This window comes from Salmo salar, chromosome 15 (assembly GCF_965601325.2).
Source record: "Salmo salar chromosome 15, fSalSal1, whole genome shotgun sequence".
NCBI lineage: Eukaryota > Metazoa > Chordata > Actinopteri > Salmoniformes > Salmonidae > Salmo > Salmo salar.
In genome coordinates this window covers 12565296-12580973 of record NC_138305.1, presented here as the reverse complement: position 1 = coordinate 12580973, position 15678 = coordinate 12565296, and the positions used below count along the sequence as shown (strand labels likewise).

General features: G+C 41.3%; 1 protein-coding gene across 1 annotated transcript in view; it reads right to left on the bottom strand.

The window, feature by feature from the left end:
* The window catches only part of tmem8b (transmembrane protein 8B), a 400770-nt gene extending 386193 nt beyond the window's left edge, over positions 1 to 14577 (bottom strand). Inside the window, exon 1 of the mRNA XM_045695455.2 lies at positions 14380 to 14577. Coding sequence (XP_045551411.2) covers positions 14380 to 14476 — 97 coding nt within the window. The 5' untranslated portion in view covers positions 14477 to 14577. The remainder of the gene's footprint in view (positions 1 to 14379) is intronic.
* Between the last annotated feature and the right edge of the window lie 1101 nt (positions 14578 to 15678).

Below are 15678 nucleotides of genomic sequence, written 5' to 3'. Positions count from 1 at the left end.
TTTCTTTGACAAAATGTTTCACTGTAATAGTGAAGGTGTAAACTTGGCAGTAGAAACCCTAAACAGTATATTTGACCTCTCAGCTTCCCTAACAAATCAAAACATTTCAAGCAGACAGCCTAAGAAAATTAACAACAATGACAAATGGTTTGGTGAAAAATGCAAAAAACGGAGAAAGAAATTGAGAAACCTGTCCAACGTAAAACATAGACACCCAGAGACTCTGAGCCTACGCCTTCACTATGGTGAATCACTAAACCAATACAGAAATACACTACGGAAAAAGAAGGAGCAGCACGTCAGAAATCAGCTCAATGTAAATGAAGAATTCAGAGAATCTAACCACTTCTGGGAAAATTGGAAAACACTAAACAAACAACAACACGAAGAGTTATCTATCCAAAACGGAGATGTAAGGATAAACCACTTCTCCAAACGTTTTGTCCCTATAACAAAGAACCAAGAGCAAAAACAAATACATGATCATTTACTAATCTTAGAATCAACTATTAAGACTACCAGAACCCACTGGATTCTCCAATTACATTGGATGAACTACAGGACAAAATACAAACCCTCCAACCCAAAAAAGCCTGTGGTGTTGATGGTATCCTCAATGTAATGATAAAATATACAGACCATAAATTCCAATTGGCTATACTTAAAAACTTCTACACCCATGCTGAATGGGTGTAGACAAAGAAGAGCTCTCCAGTAGGTGTACCAAAATATTCTTAAAAGTGAGTTTAAAAGTTTATCAACTTTCAAAGCATGATTACTTTCCCATTGTTCCTCAACTGTAGTGTATACAATACAATTTTCTAGCTCTGAGTACATTTATCCAATGTAAAAAAAAAAAACAATTTCAAATGTTGCTACTTAAAACTGAATTGTGGGCCTCCAATTTTGATAAACTCCCATATCTATTGGGTGGAATAACACAGTGTGCAATCACAGCAGCAAGATTTATGACCTGTTGCCACAAGAAAAGAGCAACCTGTGAATAACAAACACTTGGGCTTCCGAGGTGTCACAGTGCTAGAGGTGACACTACAGATCCTGGTTCGATTCCATGCTATATCACAACCGGCCATGATTGGGAGTCCCATAGGGCGGCGCACAATTGGCCCAGCGTCGTCTGGGTTTGGCCGGGGTAGGCCTTCATTTTAAATGCCAAAAAAAAGCCCCTTAAATTGAAATTGGAATTGAGAGAAGAGAGAGAAGAGAGAGAAGAGAGAGAGAGATCTATGCTAAGTAGGAGACAGCAGTACCTCTGATTCTGCCACATGAGAGATCATGGCAGAATCATGTACAAAGCCCTATTCTGACAGATACAGGACTGGCTCGTAGCTTGATGGATGATCTGTCGTCCTGCAGGGATCCTGGTTGACATTATGATTTTTTTTTATACAGTCCCCTGCTCTATTCAGTCTACTGTTCTGTGCAAATCAAATTTTATTTGTCACATGCACCGAATACAACCATGTGTAGGACCTTACCGTGAAATGCTTACTTACAAGCCCTTAACAAACAATGCAGTTTTAAGAAATAGAGTTAAGAAAATATTTACTAAATAAACGAAAGTAAAAAAAATTAAAGTTCAAGTAACACGTTAAAATAACAATAATGAGGTTATATACAGGGGGTACCGGTACCGAGTCAGTGTGCAGGGGTACAGGTTAATGGAGGTAATTTGTACATGTAGGTAGGGGTAAAGTGACTATACATAGATAATAAACAGCGAGAAGCAGCAGTGTAAATACTAAGGGGGGAGGTGTCAATGTAAATAGTCTGGGTGGCCATTTGATTGTTCAGCAGTCTTATGGCTTGGGTATAGAAGCTGTTAAAGAGCCTTTTGGACCTAGACTTGGCGCTCCGGTATCACTTGCCGTGCGGTAGTAGAGAGAACAGTCTATGCCTTGGATGACTGGAGTCTTTGACAATTTTTTGGGCCTTCCTTTGACACTGCCTAGTATAGAGATCCTAGATGGCATGAAGCTTGGCCCCAGTGGTGCACTGGGCCGTCAGGATGCTCTTGATTGTGCAGCTGTATAACTTTTCAGTCTCCTGAGGGGGAAAAGGCGTTGTGGTGCCCTCTTCATGACTTTCTTGGTGTGTTTGGACCATGATAGTTTGTTGGTGATGTGGACACCAAGGAACATACCAGTACAAGTCCTGGTAATACGTCTGGCCCCGCGGCCTAGTGAATGTTGACCTCGGCTACGGAGAGCGTGATCACACAGTCGTCCAGAACAGCTGGTGCTCTCATGCATGCTTCAGTGTTGCTTGCCTCGAAACGAGCATAGAAGGCATTTAGCCCATCTGGTCGGCTCACGTCACCAGGCAGCTCGCCACTGGTTTTGTAGTCCGTAATAGTTTGCAAGCCCTGCTACATCCAACGAGCGTCAGAGCCGGTGAGTTCATATGAAGAACACAGGATGTATCTATTTCATACAAGTGAATATTGAGAGGAGATAGTTGTACGCTGGATGAAGTATGGAGAGGAGATAGTTGTACGCTGGGTGAATATAGAGAGGAGATAGTTGTACCCTGGGTGAATATAGAGAGGAGATAGTTGTACGCTGGGTGAATATAGAGAGGAGATAGTTGTTTTTTTTTGGTACCCTTCCCCAGATCTGTGCCTCGACACAATCCTGTCTCAGAGCTCTACGGACAAGTTCTTTGTCCTCATGGCTTCGTTTTTGCTCCGACATGCACTGTCAACTGTGGGACCTTATATAGACAGGTGTGTGCCTTTCCAAATCATGTCCAATCAATTGAATTTACCACAGGTGGACTCCAATCAAGTTGTAGAAACATCTCAAGGATGATCAATGGAAACTGGATGCACCTGAGCTCAATTTCAAGTCTCATAGCAAAGGGTCTGAATACATTTTTGCTTATGGGATACGGTGTGTAGATTGATGAGAATAAAATACATATTTAATCCGTTTTAGAATAAGACTGTAATGTAATAAAATATGGACAAAGTGTAGGGGTCTGAATGCTTTCCCAATGCACTGTAATCCATTTTCAAGTATGGCTCAAAATGCTTGTGATTCACTAAAGAGCACGCAGTCTACGATTGGTGGTGAGGTGTTCTGTTCAATAGCAGGTGTAGATGTGATTGGTTGTTGAGTGTTCTGTTCAATACCAGGTGAATATGTGATTGGTTGTTAGGTGTTCGGTTTATGCCAGGTGTATATGTGATTGGTTGTTGAGTGTTCTGTTTATGCCAGGGTTAGATGTGATTGGTTGTTAGGTGTTCGGTTTATGCCAGGTGTATATGTGATTGGTTGTTGAGTGTTCTGTTTATGCCAGGGTTAGATGTGATTGGTTGTTGAGTGTTCTGTTTACGCCAGGGTTAGATGTGATTGGTTGTTAGGTGTTCTGTTTACGCCAGGGTTAGATGTGATTGGTTGTTAGGTGTTCGGTTTATGCCAGGTGTATATGTGATTGGTTGTTGAGTGTTCTGTTTATGCCAGGGTTAGATGTGATTGGTTGTTGAGTGTTCTGTTTACGCCAGGGTTAGATGTGATTGGTTGTTAGGTGTTCTGTTTACGCCAGGGTTAGATGTGATTGGTTGTTAGGTGTTCTGTTTACGCCAGGGTTAGATGTGATTGGTTGTTAGGTGTTCGGGTTATGCCAGGTCTAGATGTGATTGGTTGTTAGGTGTTCGGTTTATGCCAGGTCTAGATGTGATTGGTTGTTAGGTGTTTGGTTTATGCCAGGTAAAGTGGTCTGTTGAGTCATACTCCTAATGACTTGGACATTCTGTCTGTGAGGTTAAATCTATTTTAAACTAGGCTCCCGTCCAGATCGGTACTTTATGTCTGACTGTAAGTCCTCCCTACAGGATGCTCTCTGCAGAGAGAGGTGATGCTGCTACACAGAGAGGTGCTGCTATACAGAGAGGTGATGCTGCTATACAGAGAGGTGATGCTCTCTGCAGAGAGAGGTGATGCTGCTACACAGAGAGGTGATGCTGCTATACAGAGAGATGCTGCTACACAGAGAGGTGATGCTGCCATACAGAGAGGTGCTGCTGCAATACAGAGAGGTGCTGCCATACAGAGAGGTCCTGCTGCTATACAGAGAGGTGCTGCCATATAGAGAGGTGCTGCTATACAGAAAGGTGCTGCCATACAGAGAGGTGCTGCTGCCATACAGAGAGGTGCTGCTGCCATACAGAGAGGTGCTGCTGCTATACAGAGAGGTGCTGCTATACAGAGAGGTGCTGCCATACAGAGAGGTGCTGCTGCTATACAGAGAGGTGATGCTGCTATACAGAGAGTTGCTGCCATACAGAGAGGTGCTGCCATACAGAGAGGTGCTGCCATACATAGAGGTGCTGCTATACATAGAGGTGCTGCTATACAGAGAGATGCTGCCATACAGAGAGGTGCTGCTGCTATACATAGAGGTGCTGCTATACAGAGAGATGATGCTGCTATACAGAGAGCTGCTGCCATACAGAGAGGTGCTGCTATACAGAGAGTTGCTGCCATACAGAGAGATGCTGCTATACAGAGAGGTCATGCTGCCATACAGAGAGGTGCTGCCATATAACCTCTAAACATGGTTAAAACCCTTTATAACCTCTAAACATGGTTAAAACCCTGTATAACCTCTAAACATGGTTAAAACCCTTTATAACCTCTAAACATGGTACTTTATAACCTCTCAACATGGTTAAAACCCTGTATAACCTCTAAACGTGGTTAAAACCCTTTATAACCTCTAAACCTGGTTAAAACCCTTTATAACCTCTAAACGTGGTTAAAACAATCATTTTGAAATCACGGATGGTCAGATATCTGTCTATGAATTTGAGTGGTTACATTTCTCTGCAGCTTTTTACAGAAACAGAGGAGGGGGAGGGCTTTGTTATTGTTGCAGCTGCTGATTTCCCATTTAACCATGTGGTAGATACAGTGTGTCAATAATGTTTTTTTTTACAGTTTTCACCCTCCCCTCCCCTCCTCTACCCTCCCCTCCTCTCCCCTCCTCTACCCTCCTCTCCCTTCCCCTCCCCTCCTCTCCCTTCCCCTCCTCTCCCCTCCCCTCCTCTACCCTTCTCTCCCTTCCCCTCCCCTCCCCTCCCCTCCCCTCCTCTACCCTCCCCTCCCCTCCTCTACCCTCCTCTCCCTTCCCCTCCTCTCCCCTCCTCTCCCCTCCCCTCCCCTCCTCTCTCCTCTACTCCACCCTCCCCTCCCCTCCCCTCCTCCACCCTCCCCTCCCCTCCCCTCCTCTACCCTCCCCTCCTCTACCCTCCTCTCCCCTCCCCTCCTCTACCCTACCCTATTCTACTCCCCCCTCCTCTACTCTACTCTACTCCCCCCTCCTCTACCCTACTCTACTCCCCCCTCCTCTACCCTACTCTACTCCCCCCTCCTCTACCCTCCCCTCCTCCTCCTCTCCTCTCCCAACTAGCTTCAGTTGTGGATGGCCACAGCAGCTGTTAGTCTCTCAAAGCCTCACATCTCTTATCAAAATGTGATTTGTTATCTAATTCTTTGTGTATCTGTGTAATCTGAGGGAAATATGTGTCTCTAATATGGTCATATATTTGGCAGGAGGTTAGGTAGTGCAGCTCAGTTTCCACCACATTTTGTGGGCAGTGTTGCACATAGCCTGTCTTCTCTTGAGAGCCAGGTCTGCCTACGGTGACCTTTCTCAATAGCAAGGCTATGCTCACTGAGTCTGTATGTAGTCAAAGCTTTCCTTAAATGTGGGTCAGTCACAGTGGTCAGGTATTCTGCCACTGTGTAATCTCTGTTTAGGGCCAAATAGCATTCTAGTTTACTCTGTTTTTTTGTTAATTATTTTCAATGTGTCGAGTAATTATCTTTTTGTTTTTTCATTTGGTTGGGTCTAATTGTGTTGCTGTCCTGGGGCTCTGTGGGGTCTGTTTGTGTTTGTGAACAGAGCCCCAGGACCAGCTTGCTTAGGGGACTCTTCTCCAGGTTAATCTATCTGTAGGTGATGGCTTTGTTATGAAAGGTTTGGGAAGCGTCTCTCTCTCTCTCTCTCTGTCAGGAGGGCTTGATGACATGATTTATGATTCCATAACATAATAATGAATCACTGGTGCAGTACCCAGAACCTTACCATCCAGCGCATCCTCCAGTGGAGGAGGCGGCTCTGGTTCGGGGCGTAACCCCTGCTCCACCCGCTGATCCCTCTGCTTCTGTGCCATCGGACCGTAGACCATCGCCGGAGGTTCTGGGCTGCAGGCCGCCGCTGGAGGCTCCGGGCTGCGGGCCGTCTCAGGAGGTTCCGGGCTGCGGGCCGTCTCAGGAGGTTCTGGACTGGGGACTGTCACTACAGGCTCCGCGCCATGAATCATCCCTACAGGCTTCTTGCCATGGAATATCCCTACAGGCTCCGGGCCATGGATCATCCCTACAGGCTTCTTGCCATGGAATATCCCTACAGGCACCGAGCCATGGATCATCCCTACAGGCTTTGTGCCATGGATCATCCCTACAGGCTTCGGACCATGGATCATCACTGGAGGCTTCTTACGTGGAGCCGGAACAGGTCTCACCGGACTGGGGAATGTCGCTGGAGGCTCCGGACTGGGGGACGTCGCCGGAAGCTCTGGACTGGGAACTGTCGCCGGAAGCTCTGGACTGGGAAGACACACTGGAGGCCTGATGCGTGAAGCTGGCACAGGTGGCGCCAGACTGGTAACACGCACCTCAGGGCGAGTGCGAGGAGCAGGAACAGGACACACCGGACTGGGCAGGCGCACTAGAGACCTGATGTGTGGGGCTGGCACAGGTGGTGTCAGACTGGTGACACGCACCTCACAGTAAGCACGAGGAGTTGGCTCAGGTCTCCAACATGACTCTGCCAATCTCCCCGTGTGCCCCCCCCCCCCCCCCTACAATTTTTTTGGGTGGCTGCCTCTCGTGCTTCCCTTGTTGTTGCGCTTTCGCTGCCTCCACCTGTTCCCATGGGAGGCGCCTTTCTCCTGCACCTAAATCCTCCAAAGCCCTGGATATACTCCTCCTTATCTCCTCAATAGTCCACTGGTCCATATCACGCTGCTTGGTCCCTTGGTGGTGGGTGATACTGTTACGGCTGTCGAAAGGAGTAGAGGACCAAAGTGCAGCGTGTGTGTAGTTCCACATTTTATTTAATCTGCGAAATTTTGCAATACATAAATAAATTGAATCGACAAAACAACTAACCGTGACGCAGAGGAGAAACAAACACTACTCAAAAATAAATCACCCACAAAACCCAGGAAGAAAAACCCCTACTTAAGTATGATCTCCAATTAGAGACAACGAGGACCAGCTGCTTCTAATTGGAGATCATCCCAAACAAACCAACATAGAAATACAAAAACTAGACCCTAAGAACATAGAAATAGAACACATAGAATAAACCCCCTTGTCACGCCCTGACCTACTCTACCATAGAAAATAACAGCTTACCATGGTCAGGACGTGACACATATCTCGACCACACAGATTCCTCTCTCCATTATATGTTGCCTACTATATTATTGGGGGTGGTTTCCCAGACATAAATTGAATTGAATAAACTTTATTAATCCCAAAAGGGGAAATTGGACTGAAATGCATTTTCTATGCAGATTTTCCATGACATGTTTTTTAGTCCAAGAACTAGGCTTAATCTGTGTCTGAGGAACCTGTGCCTTGGCTTGTCAAAGAACAACATCACTGTATTCCAGTCTGTGGTTAGTGGAATCTACTACTCCTACTCTGAGATGCTTGATACGTCCCAAGAGCCAATCTCAATATGGGGAGATGTACTACGGCCCAGATGGTAGATTTAGAGCTCCATCACTCTGCTCAACCTTGAGTTGCGGAGCACCTGTCCTGAGCAGAGCACCACTCGATGAGCACGTGTCACTGGGCTCTGATGAATGTGACAACATCAGGTAACGCAATAGAATAGAGATCAATATGTACAGACCAGTAGCTCAGAGTTGGATGTTATGCCATCATAGAGATCAATATGTACAGACCAGTAGCTCAGAGTTGGATGTTATGCCATCATAGAGATCAATATGTACAGACCAGTAGCTCAGAGTTGGATGTTATGCCATCATAGAGATCAATATGTACAGACCAGTAGCTCAGAGTTGGATGTTATGCCATCATAGAGATCAATATGTACAGACCAGTAGCTCAGAGTTGGATGTTATGCCATCATAGAGATCAATATGTACAGACCAGTAGCTCAGAGTTGGATGTTATGCCATCATAGAGATCAATATGTACAGACCAGTAGCTCAGAGTTGGATGTTATGCCATCATAGAGATCAATATGTACAGACCAGTAGCTCAGAGTTGGATGTTATGCCATCATAGAGATCAATATGTACAGACCAGAAGCTCAGATTTGGCTGTTATGACATGCCATCATATAGATGTATGGCAGCACAAAGGACTATCTGTTTTAGTGTCTTTCTCTCTCTGGTTCCCTTGGTGTTAGAAGGTAGATAGAGCCTGTAGCTAGCCTAGTGCACAAAGGACTATCTGTTTTAGTCTCTCTCTCTCTCTCACTCTCTCTCTCTCTCTCGGAGAGAAGACGCACACAGAAACAATCTGTAATCCTGCTTCTGCACCCTGAGGACTTTCAAGACTATATATTTATATATATATATTTATATATATATATATATATATATATATATATATATATATATATATATGAGTTTCACATGCTCACATCTCAGTGCTTTTCTCCTCTGTCTTCCTCTGGAAAGAGAACATATATATACACACACACACACACATACATACATACATATATATATATACTCCCTACACAAGGAAAAAAGTTCCAATACAAATCACCAAATAACATTTCTCCGTTTCCATTTCTGTGCAGGAAATGACTATGGTAGAGATCTGAGATTACATCATTCCTCTCATATTCTTCTCCTGTGCGTTCACAATGTGCATGATAACTGGTGAGATCCAGAGAGGAAGACTTTGATTATAGCCTCCAGCTAAAACCCCCGAGTGGCGCAGCTGTCTAGAGGCACTGCATCTCAGTGCTAGAGGCGTCACTACAGACCCTGGTTCGATTCCAGGCTGTATCACAACCGGCCGTGATTGGGAGTCCCATAAGGCAGGCACACAATTGGCCCAGTGTTGTCCAGGTTTGGCCGGGGTAGGCCCGTCATTGTAAATAAGAATTTGTTCTTAACTGACTTGCCTAGTTAAATAAATGTTAAGCTACTGGTCTGTACATATTGATCTCCATGATGGCATAACATCCAACTCTGAGCTACTGGTCTGTACATATTGATCTCTATGATGGCATAACATCCAACTCTGAGCTACTGGTCTGTACATATTGATCTCTATTCTATTGCGTTACCTGATGTTGTCACATTCATCAGAGCCCAGTGACACGTGCTCATCGAGTGGTGCTCTGCTCAGGACAGGTGCTCTGCAACTCAAGGTTGAGCAGAGTGATGGAGCTCTAAATCTACCATCTGGGCCGTAGTACATCTCCCCATATTGAGATTGGCTCTTGGGACGTATCAAGCATCTCAGAGTAGGAGTACTGGATTCCACTAACCACAGACTGGAATACAGTGATGTTGTTCTTTGACAAGCCAAGGAACAGGTTTCTCAGACACAGATCAAGCCTAGTTCTTGGACTAAAAAAACATGTCATGGAAAATCTGCATAGAAAATGCATTTCAGTCCAATTTCCCCTTTTCGGATTAATAAAGTTTATTCAATTCAATTTATGTCTGGGAAACCACCCCCAATAATATAGTAGGCAACATATAATGGAGAGAGGAATCTTTGTGGTCGAGATGTGATTGGTTGTTAGATGTTCTGTTTATGCCAGGTGTATATGTGATTGGTTGTTAGGTGTTCTGTTTATGCCAGTGTTAGATGTGATTGATTGTTAGGTGTTCTGTTTATGCCAGGTGTAGATGTGATTGGTTGTTGAGTGTTCTGTTTATGCCAGGGTTAGATGTGATTGGTTGTTAGGTGTTCTGTTTATGCCAGGTGTATATGTGATTGGTTGTTAGGTGTTCTGTTTATGCCAGGTCTAGATGTGATTGGTTGTTGGGACTATGTGGAGAGCAACATAGATAAACAAACAAATCAATGTTGCTCTGATATAAAAAACGTTATACAATCACATCTAGTCTAAAATCAGTGATTCATTATTATGTTATGGAATCATAAATCATGTCATCAAGCCCTCCTGACAGAGAGAGAAAGAAAGAAAGAAAGAAAGAAAGAAAGAAAGAAAGAAAGAAAGAAAGAAAGAAAGAAAGAAAGAAAGAAAGAAAGAAAGAAAGAAAGAAAGAAAGAAAGAAAGAAAGAGAGAGAGAAAGAGAGACTAAAACAGGTAGTCCTTTGTGCACTAGGCTAGCTACAGGCTCTATCAACCTTCTAACACCAAGGGAACCACAGCAGAATAGATTGACCAAGGGAACCACATAGATTCTCCTGCAACACCAATATTGATTTAAGTGAACAGAACAGACAAAGTGCTCAGGGCCCTGGTCGAAAGTAGTGCACTACATAGGGGATATCAAATCAAATGTATTTATATAGCCCTTCTTACATCAGCTGATATCTCAAAGTGCTGTACAGAAACCCAGCCTAAAACCCCAAACAGCAAGCAATGCAAGTGTAGAAGCACGGTGGCTAGGAAAAAAACCAAGGGAACAGGGCTTCATTTGGGACGCATCCTCAGAGAGAGGAAGACAGTCTATATACTGGATGTTAATAGTCTATATAGTGGATGTTAATAGTCTATATACTGGATGTTAATAGTCTATATACAGGATGTTAATAGTCTATATAGTGGATGTTAATAGTCTATATACAGGATGTTAATAGTCTATATACAGGATGTTAATAGTCATTTTTGACATGTGTTTTTCTGTTTTTTTTGTAGTTGTTATTCTGTTCAAATAAACCTACCATTAAAATTATAGACTGATCATTTCTTTGTCAGTGGGCAAACGTACAAAATCAGCAGGGGATCAAATACTTTTTCCCCCCACTGTAGATGTTAATACTGGATGTTAATAGTCTATATACTAGATGTTAATAATCTATATGCTAAATGTTATAGTCTATATACTAGATGTTAATAGTCTATATACTGGATGTAATAGTCTATATACTGGATGTTAATACTGGATGTTAATAGTCTATATACTAGATGTTAATAGTCTATATACTGGATGTAATAGTCTATATACTGGATGTTAATAGTCTATATACTAGATGTTATAGTCTATATACTGGATGTTAATACTGGATGTCAATAGTCTATATACTGGATGTTAATAGTCTATATACTAGATGTTAATAGTCTATATACTAGATGTTATAGTCTATATACTGGATGTTAATAATGGATGTTAATAGTCTATATACTAGATGTTATAGTCTATATACTGGATGTTAATACTGGATGTTAATAGTCTATATACTAGATGTTATAGTCTATATACTGGATGTTAATACTGGATGTTAATAGCCTATATACTAGATGTTAATAGTCTATATACTGGATGTTAATAGTCTATATACTAGATGTTATAGTCTATATACTGGATGTTAATACTGGATGTTAATAGTCTATATACTAGATGTTAATAGTCTATATACTGGATGTTAATAGTCTATATACTAGATGTTAATAGTCTATATACTATATGTTAATAGTCTATATACTGGATGTTAATAGTCTATATACTGGATGTTAATAGTCTATATACTAGATGTTAATAGTCTATATACTGGATGTTAATAGTCTATATACTGGATGTTATTAGTCTATATACTGGATGTTAATAGTCTATATACTAGATGCTAATTGTCTATATACTGGATGTTAATTGTCTATATACTGGATGTTAATAGTCTATATACTGGATGTTAATAGTCTATATACTGGATGTTAATAGTCTATATACTAGATGTTAATAGTCTATATACTGGATGTTAATAGTCTATATACTAGATGTTAATAGTCTATATACTGGATGTTAATAGTCTATATACTAGATGTTAATAGTCTATATACTAGATGTTAATAGTCTATATACTGGATGTTAATAGTCTATATACTAGATGTTAATAGTCTATATACAAGATGTTAATAGTCTATATACTAGATGTTATAGTCTATATACTGGATGTTATTGTCTATATACTAGATGTTAATAGTCTATATCCTAGATGTTAATAATGGATGGTAATAGTCTATATACTAGATGTTAATAGTCTATATACTGGATGTAATAGTCTATATACTGGATGTTAATACTGGATGTTAATAGTCTATATACTGGATGTTAATAGTCTATATACTAGATGTTAATACTGGATGTTAATAGTCTATATACTGGATGTTAATAGTCTATATACTGGATGTTAATAGTCTATATACTGGATGTTAATAGTCTATATACTGGATGTTAATAGTCTATATACTGGATGTTAATAGTCTATATACTAGATGTTAATACTGGATGTTAATAGTCTATATACTGGATGTTAATAGTCTATATACTAGATGTTAATACTAGATGTTAATAGTCTATATACTAGATGTTAATAGTTTATATACTAGATGTTAATAATCTATATACTAGATGTTAATAGTCTATATACTGGATGTTAATAGTCTATATACTAGATGTTAATAGCCTATATACTAGATGTTAATAGTCTATATACTGGATGTTAATAGTCTATATACTGGATGTAATAGTCTATATACTGGATGTTAATACTGGATGTTAATAGTCTATATACTGGATGTTAATAGTCTATATACTGAATGTTAATAGTCTATATAGGGGATGTTAATAGCCTATATAGTGGATGTTAATAGTCTATATAGTGGATGTTAATAGCCTATATAGTGGATGTTAATAGCCTATATAGTGGATGTTAATAGTCTATATAGTGGATGTTAATAGCCTATATAGTGGATGTTAAAAGCCTATATAGTGGATGTTAATAGCCTACTACAGTACTGCCATCCACTGGCATCCTTATTGTATTGATATGACACACAGCATTGATCTGATTCAGGAGGTGCCCATACCGTCAATGTGTCCACATTATTTCAATGAAATTATGTCGAACCAACGTGGCATAGATTTTGAATTGAAGTGTGTACCCAGTGGCTTGGTTTTACCAGAGCCTTTGTTTCATTCCTAAATGTGTTTAAAAATAAAAAATACCAAAACACCAAAAGACAATTACAGAGAATATAATGAAGGATGTATCTAATGAGCTAATATTATAGCCAACTGATACCTAAATTCATTAAGCTAATTACACTATTAGTAATTAGAGAACTAAATGCTTGAATATAGAACATGCAATAGGTTCAATTGATGAATCCTATAATATATCTATTAAATGATAATACTTCTTAAATAACGTAAAGAAGAAATGAAGCAGAGGGGACAGAGGTATGCTTTACTCTGTCTTCTACACTTCATTCAAAAAGCACACCAACACTGTGTACTGAAATTAGTTTACCGTGTCTCCTATAATTGAGACACAGACAGTAGGGGGGTTTTCTATAGCTTTGCATAATGATATGATAGAACAAGGCTAACAAACAACCACAGCTGTGTAACGCCAGATCATATCCTATCCTACACTCTGAATCCTGTACAAGACTAACACAGAGTGTTTCAGCACCAAGACAAAGGACAGCTCCTCTCTCCTTTCCTCTCCATCACATCACGGCTCGATGGGAATGTCATGGAAGCGGTATAGCCGGTAGCAATATAGCTGTAGTTACAGTAGCTTACAGCAGTAGCGGTAGCAGTAGCGGTAGCGGTAGCAGCAGCAGTAGCGGTAGCAGTAGCAGTAGCAGTAGCGGTAGCGGTAGCGGTAGCAGCAGCGGTAGCGGTAGCAGCAGCGGTAGCGGTAGCAGTAGCGGTAGCGGCAGCGGTAGCGGTAGCAGCAGCGGTCGCAGTAGCGGTAACAGCAGCAGTAGAGGTAGAAGCAGCGGTAGCAGTAGCGGTAGCAGCAGCGGTAGAGGTAGAAGCAGCGGTAGCGGTAGAGGCAGCAGTATAGCTACAGTAGTTTATGAGGCAGTAGTATAGCTGTAGTTACAGTAGTTTATGAGGCAGCGGTAGATCTGTAGTTACAGTAGTTTATGAGGCAGCGGTAGATCTGTAGTTACAGTAGTTTATGAGACAGCGGTAGATCTGTAGTTAGAGTAGTTTATGAGACAGCGGTAGATCTGTAGTTACAGTAGTTTATGAGGCAGCAGTAGATCTGTAGTTACAGTAGTTTATGAGGCAGCAGTAGATCTGTAGTTACAGTAGTTTATGAGGTAGCAGTAGATCTGTAGTTACAGTAGCCTGTGACTCACCTCCAGGCAAAAGGAGAAAGGTATAACTGTAAACAATCCACAGGAACCGCAGACGATCCATTCCAGAGCCAGATCCCGACCCGTTCAGCCGCCGCATCGTGATGAACAGAATGTGTACCTCCGGAAGACAGAGCTGTATATTTGATATCACTGATATGGTCTTCCTGCTTCTTCTACATGTTCACATATTGCAAATCGGGACCAGCTGTGCGCGCATGACGTCATTTGCACGGCAGGTCCACCGGAGTTCCGCCCCCCCCCCCCCCCCATCTGCAGTGATTTGACATTGCTATCATTCCGACTCTGTTCATTGGAGGAACAAGCTGTCAGACAGCCAATAGGTACGCAGAGGAACAATAAATTACATTCTGCATCCGAGGTGAAGGCTTGTCGTAAGGATGGTTGAAGTTATGAATAAACCTGGAGTTGTCCGAGCCTTTTTGGATAATCTTATTGGCCGCACTTATAAATTCAAGCTCAACCTTTGAATTTAAATGTTTTACATGATAATCATTCATTTCTAGATTTTTTTGAAAATAATGTAGTTGTCATGAGATAGTAAGTTAAATTGTTTTATGGGTGAATAGCGCCACCGTGTGGTGATTGGATTGAACTGTCACCTGTCAATGTTTATTTTATTTTTTTATTTTTTTATTATGAACACAACAAATACAACAAAAAACAGAAATATACAAACAAGAGTACAAAACCTAACCGACAGGGGTATTACATATCAAGATTCTTTTTCAATTTGTTAAATACTTTTATGGTGTGTATTGCTTTTTTGTTTTTACATTTACTGATCATTTCAAAATAATATTTAAATTCTATCTTAAATAATGTGAAAAGGGGGTTTGTTCTCTGCCCAGTTCATTTTATGGACAAAGAATCTTCCATGAAAGATAAACAAATTAACAATGAAAGTTAAATCAGGGTCCATATCATTTGGTACCTGTCACTGTTATCACTCAACGTTAATGAATTGTCACCTGTCACTGTTATAAATGGTTCAACGTTAATCAATCAAATGTATTTATAAAGCTGTTTTTATATCAGCAGTTGTCACACAGTGCTTACACAGAAACCCAGCCTAAAACCCCAAAACAGCAAGTGATGCAGATGTAGAAGCACAGTGGCTAGGAAAAACTTGAACCTTAGAAGGTCAAGCAGGAAATGTGAAATGACACCAACAAGGACACCTTATTACGATATAGCTGCACACACACAGTATTGTTGGGCATAATATACACTAGTGGTCAAAAGTTTTAGAACACACACTCATTCAAGGGTTTTTATTTA